General features: G+C 41.8%; 1 protein-coding gene across 1 annotated transcript; it reads right to left on the minus strand.

The window, feature by feature from the left end:
* Nucleotides 1-1,994: 1,994 nt before the first annotated feature.
* LOC143161587 (serine palmitoyltransferase small subunit B-like) lies at nt 1,995-4,952 on the minus strand. The gene is made up of 2 exons (XM_076340673.1): nt 4,219-4,952; nt 1,995-2,896 (listed from the first exon to the last, which is right to left on the minus strand). Exon 2 carries the CDS (start codon nt 2,862-2,864, stop codon nt 2,622-2,624), a length of 243 nt encoding a protein of 80 aa, XP_076196788.1. The 5' UTR covers nt 2,865-2,896; nt 4,219-4,952; the 3' UTR covers nt 1,995-2,621.
* Between the last annotated feature and the right edge of the window lie 7,809 nt (nt 4,953-12,761).

Here is a 12,761-nt window from a genome sequence, read left to right on the forward strand (position 1 = left end):
ACTGAAAAAAATACTGAAAAGCGTTGAAGCAGGCTGTTACAGTTGTCTTTATTCCAGGTCGGAGAGCATCTGCTCTCATGCAGCTGGGATAAACACTGCGTCAAGTGCATGGCTAGTTTGATAGACACCAAATTATACCAGTGCCTGACCTTGATCAAATTTACATTGCCAGATGAGCATGCACAGGCCTGACATGAGCAGATCTGGAGCCATGGCCTTATTCTATCAATTCAGCACCTCGGGCTGCTGGTCAGAGTGCAGCTTCCAATAGGGAACCTGCCCAAGCAGGTTAGTGTTTCGAAACTGAAATTGCAAGGTGGAGTTTGCATATAATATTTTAAATCCTATTCTGTAGATGAGAGCCTTGGTGACGTGCAGGGAAAAGATTGTGATGAGTAAAATTAACCAAGAAGCTGGGTTTTTTTCAGCTGCCACTTGGCCCTTTGTTTCCTTCTTTGCTTTTTGGTGCTTTCCTGGCTCTCTCCGATTCACACAGCTGAGCTGGGATCTTTGCTGGTGCGCAACGGCACGAAGAGCTGAAACAGCATTGCTGTCACTAGCAGACATACAGGAGCCGGTCCCTGCCGAAGGACTGCCACATGCAAACAGGGCAGCTCAACAGACACAATCCAACCCCAGCTGTTGCAAAAGAGGCACCAGGCACTTCAGGCAACCACAACAAACACCAAGTGGGTTTGCGCTGGAGAGACGGGGAAAGGGCAGCAATAAACAAAAACACGCCCAGGGTAAGAGTTCCTACTTCTCCAGCCTGATGTCAGATTCCTTTATGTCGACAAATACTTTGGATGTATGTGTACAGGCTTCTACTGTAATTTAGTGTAAACATATTTATATTGGCTTGCTTATCCACTGAGGTTTCTTCACAGGTACACAATGCAATAAGTGCACGTCTTTCCAGCATGTATAATGTAAAATACTGCATTTACTTATCTGACAGTTTTGAAACAAAATTATTGTCTTCATAAATAGTTTAATAATTGACATAAATAAAATACTATGTTTCCTTCTTCTGTTCCTGAACGTCAATAAATGCAATATACATACTGAGCATGAAAGCTGCTAGGAGCAAATATAAGATCTTTACTACTTTAGCCATTACATTACTTTAATAAAACATAAAATTAGATTCTAATCTGAAAGTATTAAATAGAACATTTTTTTTACAAACTTAAGAGATTACTTGGGTACCGCCAGAGTTGTAAGTTTAAGCTCAGCTGCCCTCATTTCCCCGAATAAACTATTTTCACATCCTCTCCTATTTCCCCCTAATTATAAATTGGGAAAGTAACTGAATCTGATGATAAGATGACAAATAACATGATTAGTGTCATCACTTTGTTTTATTTGGTCTATGACCAAATCTCATTTCATAAGTCATTTGATTGCCACTTACTAATAACAACCTATCCTCTTGAAGGAGAGGATATTCTAGGAGCATCTCTATGCTTGAAAGATGTAAAAAACCTCAATTCAGGGTGGGTGGGAGCAAAGTTGCATTTATGTTACCCTGTACGCGCTCTGCTACTACTCTGTTCTTCTCCTGGGATGATACAGAACACTGATTCTAGCTGCCAGGTTAATTGTATTGGTACTTCACCCCTGGCCAGCTCCAGTCGATGTCCACTGCAGCAAGCCGGCAGCACAGGCATCTTCTTTCTAAGGCTGAAGCTTAAAAACCATGGACTTTTTGAAACAAAGCCAATTACAGGGTGTCCAGCACACTAGTTACAAAGTCTGCAGTCTGAAGAGTTCATGTTTCAGACACTACTCAACAAGTAGAGTATAAAAGGAGGTAAAAAAGCGGGGCAATAAGGGGTTTAGGAAAAAAGGAGAGACATCATATTTTAGGTAGGGTTTTTCTTGTTTTTCAACTGAAATGCCCCTACCATAATTGAATATGTTCTGTATATGATATGCATGCTTTACCAGTCTTCCAGAAGTAAAACAAAAATGGTCTTTTTTTTTGAAGTCCAAGAAAATAAGAATTTTATTACAAATTTTCATGGAAGTAAATCCCCACATTTTTAATAAATCAGCTGCATTATTTGCATAATGATGATGAACCAGTCTAGTAATTAATTGTATTAAATAATTGAGGAAACTAAATAAATAATAAAATCATTCTATAAATACATACATACCAAGCTTAGAGAAGCAGCTTATAGTTGTATAGTATTGTGCAAAACCTTTTGTGTACACATCTCTCCTGTCAGCAAAGCTATGGCAGACCAGAACAAATCTACGCCATATAATTTCTCAAGATGAAAACTCTCCATGTCCAAGCAGCTCTCCCTGGAATAACAAAATATGCAGCACCGTTGTTTCTGTACCAAACCCAGCTTCGTAACTCCAGACAGTCTTTAGAATTGAAAGCTCTTTAAGAAGCAGATATCGTTTTTATCAAACGATAAAAACAAGGACTGATTGAAATTGTTTTCGCAAAATAATTTGCTGTCACAGAGTCCCGGAATACAGAAGAACACTAAGAGATACTGCAGAATAAAACAGTGTTTGCACACACCCTGAACCTGTTTCTAAACAAAAACGGAGTGTTAAGAAAAACACTTCTTTGATCCAAAAGTCAGTGTCAGGTTGCCATGTTACTTCACGATGGAAACAGTATTTTCATGTTGGTTTCCAAATAAGTGCAAGAAGAATTGAAAAGCCGTGCTAATGTGGACAGGGACAAAGATGTAAGCAGTGTATAAGACCATAACTAACATAGTAATGTTGAAAGTGTAGAAGAGCAGTTTTTCCCATGGCTCCATGAGATAGCTGCAGGTGATTAGTTCAAACTGGCAGTACAGCCAATAGAGATAGTTCTTCATGCTCTTAATATCCATCTTCAACTTTGTGCCACTTCTGAAAGCCTTCCCTATTACAAGAAAGGATAGTTAGTAGAAACAGAAACCTTACAAAAAAAAGAAGGCAAAAAAATATATAAAAACATCATATGGGCAGCAACTCCATGCTGCTCAGTTTGCTCATACTGACCATTTTTAGTAAATGATGTTTTAAAAACACAAGAGATCTAAAATTCCAAGGTCGCAAATACATTTTAAAGCATAAAACATGATCAGATAGTAACAGACTAGCATGAGTCATTCTTTCACCCCATCCCATAAAAGGCTTCATTTGTATTCCTTTTTCCTTTCCTACATTCAGTTCTGAACAGGACAGTCCAACTTAGACCACTGTGTACTGGGCACCATTATTTACCAAGGAGGCTCCACAATATCTCTTTTTTCCAGAAACCGGTTACCCAATAATGGTTGCAATTCTCCAAGCCAAACTCTACTTTCATAACTTTGCCTTGCACTGGATTATTTAAGACTGTTGAAGCAGCTTAATTCAAAAAGCACTTCAAACCCTCTCTCCTTCACCACTCTTGGATTTTGACATAGAACTTGGCTAGAAGTCTGATTTCCACTACTGCAGACTGAACTTTGTGTCTTATGCTTCAGTCGCTGCTGGAATGCAAACTGAGAGTATGCAGAATACCACACATACAGAACTACAATAAAAGGAAACTATATACAGGTTATCCAGCTTCTTCTGCAACAGAGATTGAGTGGATCTGCTGCCAGAATGAAAACATATAAATTTATTTTAAAGCTATGTGTTCAAATTAATGCTAATAATTATTGAATGTTACATTATATAGTTACCAGAATACAGAACTGGAGAGGTAAAGGGAAAACAGGATTATTTCAGTTACTGGTGCTTCCCGTCATTTGGTAAATAAGAGGAGACAAAACAAAAACTGTGATTCCCCACTTTTTAATTGGAAACTTAAGAACTTCTGGTGGTGTCAAGATCTGTGGAAAAAAACTTACTCCACAGAAATTAAATACAACTTCATAGTTCTATATAGAGTGGGATTTTATCCTAACAAAAGTCACTTCCTAAAGTTTTTAGAAAAATTTTGCCTCACCTTTTCCACTTTACTTCCATAGCTTCCCCACCTCTTTTCTGCCTGACAGGTGAGATAAACTAGATAATGCTTCTGTAGTTAAGAATTATTATTAACTACTTTTAGCAATATCCTTACTATATCCATCACATTTCTGTACATTACATGCAGTTTTTACTAAATCTAGGTTATACTTAAGCCTCTTACCATCAAATGTATTGCCAAGCTACTTTGAGGAAAGACTTTTCCTACAAAAAATTGACTTTGTAAAAAGTAGAACTTACCTCTTCACTTCTCCCTGATGACAAAACGTCTAGGTGATAGATGCTTCCTAACACTTCTGCCTTTTGCAGCTGAACAGCTCCTATACAGATTGAGAAGCAGAAACAATTAGCTTTGATCCTCAATTACAGAGTGTGTCCTCCACACCCCGCCCTTCTTCACTATTGCTAAAAACTCCTCTGGCCAAAGCTTTCTGCATTATGCAACGAGGACAGCCATCGTCTGGCTCGGTACTGTGCTCTCATGACAGCATTAATTTGATAATTTGTACAAAGTCAGAGTTGAGGAACATACAAGACCGAAATACCATTTAGGACAACCAGAAAAAAATGTTTACAATTAGTGCCTTCCCTAATTTCGAATCTCAAAAAACATCTCTGCTTCTGTGGGACTTTACAATGCAGGCTGCCAAAGTTCCTACAAGGTGCAATTTAATGTCCATGCAAAAATATGGTGTCAGAGTTCAGTAGCCACAAAAATGTAGCTCAATTACTATGTCACAGGAAAGTCTCTGGTGAAGCCACCACCTCCTGCAACCTTTGATTAATACCACTTTCAGACAGTTCCCAGTCTTCTCTGTGCCGGCATCTCCTAGCCCCGTATACACACCTCAGTTGTCCTCATTCAGAAAAAACAGAGTGGAGACAATACATGGACAAGATTTCTGCAAGGAAAAGATAGTGAGTTTTTCTTAAAAATGCCACAAAATAAAACCAAGCCACAAATGCTTGAGGCATTTTAATGATCTAATTGGACAAGTAAATTAGGTAGAAATCTGCATAATACATTTATGTTCTGCCTGCAGTCAAATCATTTCCAAATATGAATCAGCTTCATTTTGGGAGAATATGCCACAAGCAATGTCTAAGGCATCTGAGCCTCACCTTCTTTCTTCCGTTCCTTACCAAACACAGCCTGAGATGATCTATTAGTAGATGCTGACCTACTCCCTCAACCTTTTTTCCTCCATAGTTTTCAACAAACTAAAGTTTTCTGTTTAAAAACTGTCCACTTTCCATAGAAAATTCAGAAATGGTAAACCACTGCCCCTGGCAGCAGTAGTCAATATGCCCCATGCCCTACATTTCTCCTGCAGAGCGAGGGTCTGCCACAGGAGTGCATCTCCCGAGCTGGACGAACTACTGCATCTGGAAGATATAACTTAGGTTGGGGTCTAGAGAATGGACTCATCAAATGTGAAATATAATTGCCCTGGGGTAGTGCTGCGGGATTATTATCTCAAGAGTTTCTACTTTCAACCACGCTTTTTCAGCTACATATTTCAATGGAGTATGGAGGGCTGGGGTGGGACAAGGAGTTTTTTAGTTTGTTTTTTTTCCATGAAAATGTTGGTGAAAAACAACGTATACACAGGAGAAACAACACTTGACTACCACAGTGCCCACGTTCTTGGCAGGCCAGCATCCCTGCTTCATGTTACTCACCTTCCCTGCAAGTTGGATCAGCCTCTTCCGAATCCCTTAGCAAGATGCAGTGGCAGAGCACTGATTACAAGGGCAGCTGAAGGCAGGGCTGTCACCTCAGTGCTCTCTGAATCCTCTCTGGAAAACATTTGTGTAAAAGCCAGGAAAACTCGGGTAGGTACTTCTGCCATTCTCAAGTGCAAAACTGTACAGATGTTTTCACTCTTTTCAATAATTCTCCACTATTTCTTTCAATAACAGATTCCCCAAGTTGAAACAATGCAGAAACTGAGACTTGTCTGGGTTTGCTTTAGTTCTAACAGCTTCAAAAAGTTTTTTACCTGACAGCTGAGAGCCATTGTGAAAGAGATAGGTGGTAGTGCAGAAGATCAGGCAATTTCACAGAACAAAACGTTGGGGTAAGCAGAATCCATTCCCAATGTGATGCTGTAAGCAGATCTTGGACGGTGGTATGTAAAGGCCCCAGGCATCCTCTCCTCCTCGCTTTCTGAGCAGCCACTCCTGCTGCTTTTCCCAGCTGCTACCCCGAGGGGTAATAAGAACTCATGAATACCTTTCACAATTCGTAATCAGATGTGTATAGCTCCACTCAGAATACAAAATTTGCCTGAAATGCCTGCCTTTTAAGGCAGTTTTAGCCTATGTGCTTTAAGATACTTTTCCCCCCACAGAGAAGAAACAGAAATGGTCTTCAAGATTAAAAAAAACAAAAACACAACAACAACGACAAAAACCAGACAAAAACATACTGCTACATTTGGTAAGATGCTGTGATGGATGACTGCATATGCATGGAGAAAGCATTTTTTTGCAAAGATCTTACTCTGAAGAGCAAGAAAGAGACTCTCCTGGGTAGCACTCTGTCTCAGAGGGGCTGGTCCCTTGTTTTCAGGTCACTTGATCATGTTGCCCACACAATTAAATTTCAAAACCTCTTTTCACTGCTTCTCACTGTGGTTTCCAGCCAAACAAATTCAAACACAGCCATATAAAAGTCATACAGTGACACAGCAATAATTCTTCCTAGCAAGGGAAACATGAATTAAAAAAGCAAACCAGAAACATTCAAATTACCACTGCACTAAAAGGAAATCACCAGCCTCCCTTTTTTAAGTTCAGTGAGGTTCCCCATACGGAAGAGCAACGACTTCCGGTTTATACAGAATTTAGCAGATTAGCTCCGTAAGCAGAAGTAAGGGGGTTTCTCCTATTATTTCATGCCTTATAATGGGATCCTCTGATGTCTAATAAGGTGTAAACCTATACTGAGGCATTTGCTCTGCATTTGGCTTCAGAATGGCTGTCTTCTGTGTGGCTCCTCTGCTGACTAGTAAGGACTATGTAAGAATGCTGCTTTTCTCTTCTTGATCTTCTCTTTTGACAAAATTTATATCTTTAATTTCAGTACTTCTTTTCCCGATTTAACTGAAATTGCTCACGGGTTAAAAAGTATGGTATGTGGGAGTATAGAGAGAGAGAGGTAATGAAAGAAAATAAGCCTCATTTCCGTAGAAGACCAAGCTAAAAGTGCCTGAAATATCTCTGTCTCACATCTATACACTGCGGTAAGTCATTTATCTGTCTACTTAAAATTAAGACACTGGAAAATAATCGAAGCAGAAAGTCAAGGTGATCAGGAGAGCTGTCTCTCTAACCTACCCCATCTGTCTATCCACACAAAGCAAGGCACAGACAAGTTTGTTTTGTCATAATAGTATACTTGAGTTTGTTTGATCTGTTTTGGCTCCAGCACCGTTTGGAAAGAATGGAAAGAAGCAACGATGAATTATTAACATACTGGGGAGGCAGCCTTCTGCAGCTCTCCACGACAGCCAGCATCTGCATGTGCATTAGCACAAGCTTTTCTGGCTGCAGCTTCAAGTCCATAATGTCGTTCTTGGCCAGGCAACCTTTTCCTGTCCTCTCCCTCGTGCTGGCAGGGAGGGCACATCAGGGAACTAGTCAGACCTGGCAGGACAAAGATGCGCAAGCATCCTCAGTCTGCACACAACCTGACCACACAACTGCAGGTGCTGGAGGAAGGGACGGGATGGAAACACATGACAAGGGCAGGGAGATGGTGGGAGGCTGGGCAGTCCAAGGCAGCCCAGGCAAAGATGAGCTTAACCTGCTGCATAAACAGTGGTACCACTCTCCTCCTATGAACATCTGCAGCCTCTGATAGTATCCTGTGTCCTCAAGACACCTGAGCACCAGCTTCACGGCATAGGGAAAGAAACTCAGCAATAAGGGATGGCTCATATAGTGGATTGTTAGCTTGACTTGCGAATACAGTCAAGCTGCACCAAAGAACCTACAGAATGAATATATACTACTGTTCTTGGAAAGGAGAAAAATTGCCCTCTAGTGTAGAACAGGCCAGTTCTTAGAAAGGCTCTGTTCTGCATGGTGTAAAGTATCTGGCATGCGGCTCCACAATCCCATCACCAGACAACAGGTTTATCTGGAGCGGTATCACGCCTGGAATCAGGCTGTATGACACCACGTAACAACTAGATGAGGAATGTATCCTGATGAGGAATGTATCTTGGCTCCAGCTTATAGGGGCTTGACTTACTGCTGTTTGTAATGCAAATAACATATTTTAATTATTACATTGTTGTCTGCAAGAGTCATACGATTTCCCAGCATGCTTCCCCACACCTGGCTAGACCAGTTCAGGAACTTTTTTAATTCTACATCAAGACAGATAATTAAGTAAGTGAAAACTATGGAGGCTAGCGATCTCCAAAAGCACAAGGAATACGCATAGTTGGCCCAGAAGGATTAGGCCCAGACCATTTCAACTTGAAGTAAGATATCATACCATTTAATATGTCACAAACTGAGCATTTCATAAAAGTTGGACAGTTAAGCATGTCAGTTGTGAAGAGCAGTGAACCTACATCTTCCCAGTTGCAATTGCTTCTTCTTACTATACAGCTCACTCAAATAGTTTTTTATCTAGCTACCACTGATGCACAGGAAACTCCAGCAAAGCAAGTTTCTTCTGTCCACCAGTGTCCCAGCAGTATATAAAGAACACTCTTGTATGGCAGTCTGCAGTCGCAGTTCTTGCATGCCTGGTCTCTCACCGAGGTCAGGGGCTCTCCTCTAGGTGGGTTTCAAATCCACCACATTTTCCAGCTCCAGGCTGTGCCTTGTTCCTTCACCTGGCAGGCTTTCACATCCCTTTCTGAATTGAGGATGGGTCATTTAGGAATAGAAAAGATAAGGGAAGTTATGTGTTCCCGCACTGAGCCAATAAGCTCTGCTTTCTCCCTCTTACTTCTCTAAGCTGTTAACAATGTTTATCAGTTTCAGTTCTTTTCCCCAGCGCTACCCATGCTGTGGTATCACTCAGCTTGTAACTGATGTTGTTTCAGGTGCAAAGCAAGTATCACTGAAAAGGAAAAGCTGCCTAAAAGGACTTTAAAATCTAGAACTGTACAAAGCCATGGCTGTGAGTTGCAGAGCTGAATGCCCAGCCTGGGACTAGGAGTTGATTAAACTGGGAGTTCTTCTAAGACCAAGATTCTCCCATTCTCTAATTTCTAGGATCATTCTGTAATTTTACTTTAAAATAGGGGTGATACAATCTTAGCTATCTTGCAGACCTTCAGCACACTTTATATGAAGAACTGACTGAAGTGGTAAGAAGAAATTTAATTTGGCTTTTAGTAGAGAAATAGCTGCGGTTCTTATTTATTTTAGACATTTTTACAAGCATACAGCAAATCATATGCACAATGACAGTCATAACAAGCATAGTTCTGTCAAAGACTATGGAAGAATTTATTAACATAGGACTTGGAAAAAAAAAAAGTGCATTTTCTCAACCAGATTGTTTATTCTGTATATTAGTCTGAAATCATACTTCCTGTCATTAGCCTAATTGTCAGGTATACAGAAAATTACAGCACAATGCCCTGCTAAAAGTGACACCACAGTAGAGTGGCACAGGATGGGAATCAGGAACTTTCCATTAGCACTGATCAGGGACATCACACCCTCCTGCACTCCCATCTCCTCTTGTTTCTTCTCCCTTCCTCATTCAGATCGTAAGTATATGCCCCTCTCGTGAACAGTCTGAGTAAACATTTCAACTACATAACTTCAATGAAATTCCACCTTTAATTGAGAACTCTGAAGCTGACTCCCAAGTACTCCTGCAGCAACTGAGTGTCGAGAGATGACAAAAAAATACTGCAAACTTCAGTTGTGCTGCCAGCAAATACAGTTGTCTCCCACATGTGTGTGGAGTAGAGGGTTTCTATATATAGGCTCAGGATGGCAACAGCTGTAGTCCAAATGTGCTCCATTAATGCTTCATCCCTTTTCCAGGAAGGCACTCAGCTGCCTGATTCTGTCACAAGCATTGAGGGAATCCCAAAGCCTTCATGATTTACCCCAGTAGCAAAAAAGGCAAAAAGGGCTCTTCAGCAGGCAACAATTGATTTTAAATCATTGCAGCATGAAACCCTCTCCCATCTAATGCTGAAACCACAGGAAACAATGCACTGGGTTTGGAAAATGCAAAAGAACATTCCATTTATGGAGCATCAAAAGGATAATAGCTGTGTGCTTGGTTCTCTCTCCCAGGTATGTCAACACATACTTAGCTAGAGCTAAGAATCCACCAGAACTGGTGCACTGTACAGAAGATTTCTCTGTAAGACAAATTAGCATCGGGTGAGGTCCAAGGAGCTGTTTTTTTCAGAATGAAAGACAAGGAACTCAAGATTTGTTTTTTTAAGAAAATATGCAAGTCGAAAGGATGAGCTCAGTGATTTTCTCATGTTATAACTAAGGCAGGTAGTTACCAAAATGGGTGTCCCTTCCTGGGGAAGAATAATGACTGCTCATTCACATCCTCTTTAATTTCAGTTGCGGCATCTAAAGCCTACCTGAAGCTTTTACCACCCCAAAAAAGAGTTCTCAAAGCTGAATTCGGTATTTCAGCAGAGTATAGCTCCTCATCCAGCCATCATCAGGAGACCCAGCCTTGCCCTGAGAAAAAAGCCCTGCCAGTCGGCTGGCGAGGGGCGCAGTGTCTCTGCAAGGCAGGAGCCCTTGCACACTAAGTGCTCGTTGCCATAAAACAAACCCAAAGGAAAAAAACCCAAAAACCAAACCCCCAAAAACAACTCACTCAGACCTCATCTTTTCATTACAAACGAGGGGAGAAGGGCGGCTGTGCAGTATCTCCTCAGCACCCGTCCCACCGCTCGCCACAGCCGAGCCCCCGCAGCCCACAGGGGTCCCCCGGGCTGCCGGCCCTCCCCGCCTCCTCAGCCTTCCCGCCGGCCCCTCACATCTCCTCAGCCTCCTTGCTGGCCCCTCAGCGTCCCCGCCAGGCTTCCCGCGGCTACCGGCCCACGCCTCGCCTTGTGCTGCTCCTTCACGTCGCTTCCTCGGCCCTGGGCAGCCAGCAGCACCTGCCCTACAAGGTAACACACCCGGTGTCCCCCCGACTCCCTTGGGCCGCCGTCCGGCCGAGAGGCGTCGAGGCGGCGCGGGCACCGCGCCAGGCCTCGCCGAGGCGGAAGCTGCCTACAAACCCCAGCAGCCCCCGCGCCACGGAGCCGCCAGATGCAGCGGGAGGGCACCGCAAGGGCTGCTGGGGCCGGTAGTCCCGGGGAAACGCGGGGCGGAAAGGCTTAAGGAGCAAGGGACAGTACAGGTTGTGGGCGTGTCGTGAGAGGAAAAATTCGGTGTGGGCATTGCGTGAGAGGACAAATTGTGTCTGTGACAGTAACAGAGTAAGAACAATCACACAGATCACAGAAATTCCTCTTACACAGTGTTTATGGTTGTTGCTGCATCCACCCTCCTCACGACTCTTGCAGCCTAGGCCCTCTCCGCTTCTTCAGCAGCAATGACACTATGGGAACGGCTTGGGGAGGTGTTTGAGCTTATATTTCATTCCACATTTTCCAAACTAGAAATGGTTTTACTTAGATGAGCCTCTTCCCTGAAGGTCTGTCTGTGTCCTTTACCTCAGGTGGAGTGAGCAGCCGTGTGTCAGGACCACAGGGCCAGTGCCTGCCCTCAGAGCAGAGTGCTTCAAGTAACTGGTGCCCACCATTTCGCTGCATTTCTTTTCAGCATAGCCATATACTTGGTGAGTAAAATCCAAATTAGCTATAAGAAGAGAAAATCCCCAGTAAAATATAGTAATACATTTTTCTACAGACATCAGATAACTAATTAAGAGTGTTGCGAGGAAAAAATAGTTCCTGCCTTGTGTAAGTGATCCTTTGAAAAGGCAAATTTGAGAACATTCAGTGTATCCTATGACTGTGACAGAGGGGTCTCCAGAGGAAGTATTACAGTCTTTTCTGTAATTGCTTTAAAAACTACATGGCATTCAAATATGTCTGTTAAGAAATGCTCGCTCTTCTTTCTGCTAGGCACATGTATTTTTACTGGAATAAAATTTGCGGGCATCTTTCTCATTTTTTCAGCATTTTTTTTCTTTAATTTTGTGGACTATTGCCATTTTAGCATGGATTCCTCCTTGCCTCATCAAACCCGAGCTGGAGGTGTTTGTTCCTTGGTGTGCATAACTGTGCTCAAGTGAATGGGCCTTCAGAGGAACATAGGACATGGCCACAATTGTGGACAGGAACAATTTGGCAGGATGAGAAACCGAAATTAGTGTTACCAAGTTATTTAATGCATCACTCCCAATTGTCTTGAAGAGGTTTTAGATGTCTAAATAGCTTTGAGCTATAGATACTGGAGTAGAAATGGCATGGTCATTTGAGTACTTACTCTCTTTCAGTGAAATCCTAGTTGGTAAAATTCTGCTTGGATTTGAATACATGGTGTAAAAATTGAAAACAATGTAAGAGGAAAGCACTGGGAAACGGAATAATTAATCCAAATAATATATATTTTTTCTCCAAAAGGCCACATCAGTCTGCCTATATGTGCTTTATCTAAAACTTACTTCAAAAAAGTCTCCATCCGTGTCATCAGATTGAAACTATTTCTAATTTTATTTAAAATAAATTTTCTTTTATCCTTACACTTTTAAAATTCTGTTTCAATCTCTGGTGCTTTATAACTATGAGGAAGAAGAATATTCCATGTAC

This window comes from Aptenodytes patagonicus, chromosome 6, assembly GCF_965638725.1.
Source record: "Aptenodytes patagonicus chromosome 6, bAptPat1.pri.cur, whole genome shotgun sequence".
Lineage (NCBI taxonomy): Eukaryota > Metazoa > Chordata > Aves > Sphenisciformes > Spheniscidae > Aptenodytes > Aptenodytes patagonicus.

Excerpts from the sequence above, each read along its gene's own strand:
- LOC143161587 (XM_076340673.1), bottom strand. The coding sequence starts at position 2,864 with ATGGATATTAAGAGCATGAAGAACTATCTCTATTGGCTGTACTGCCAG.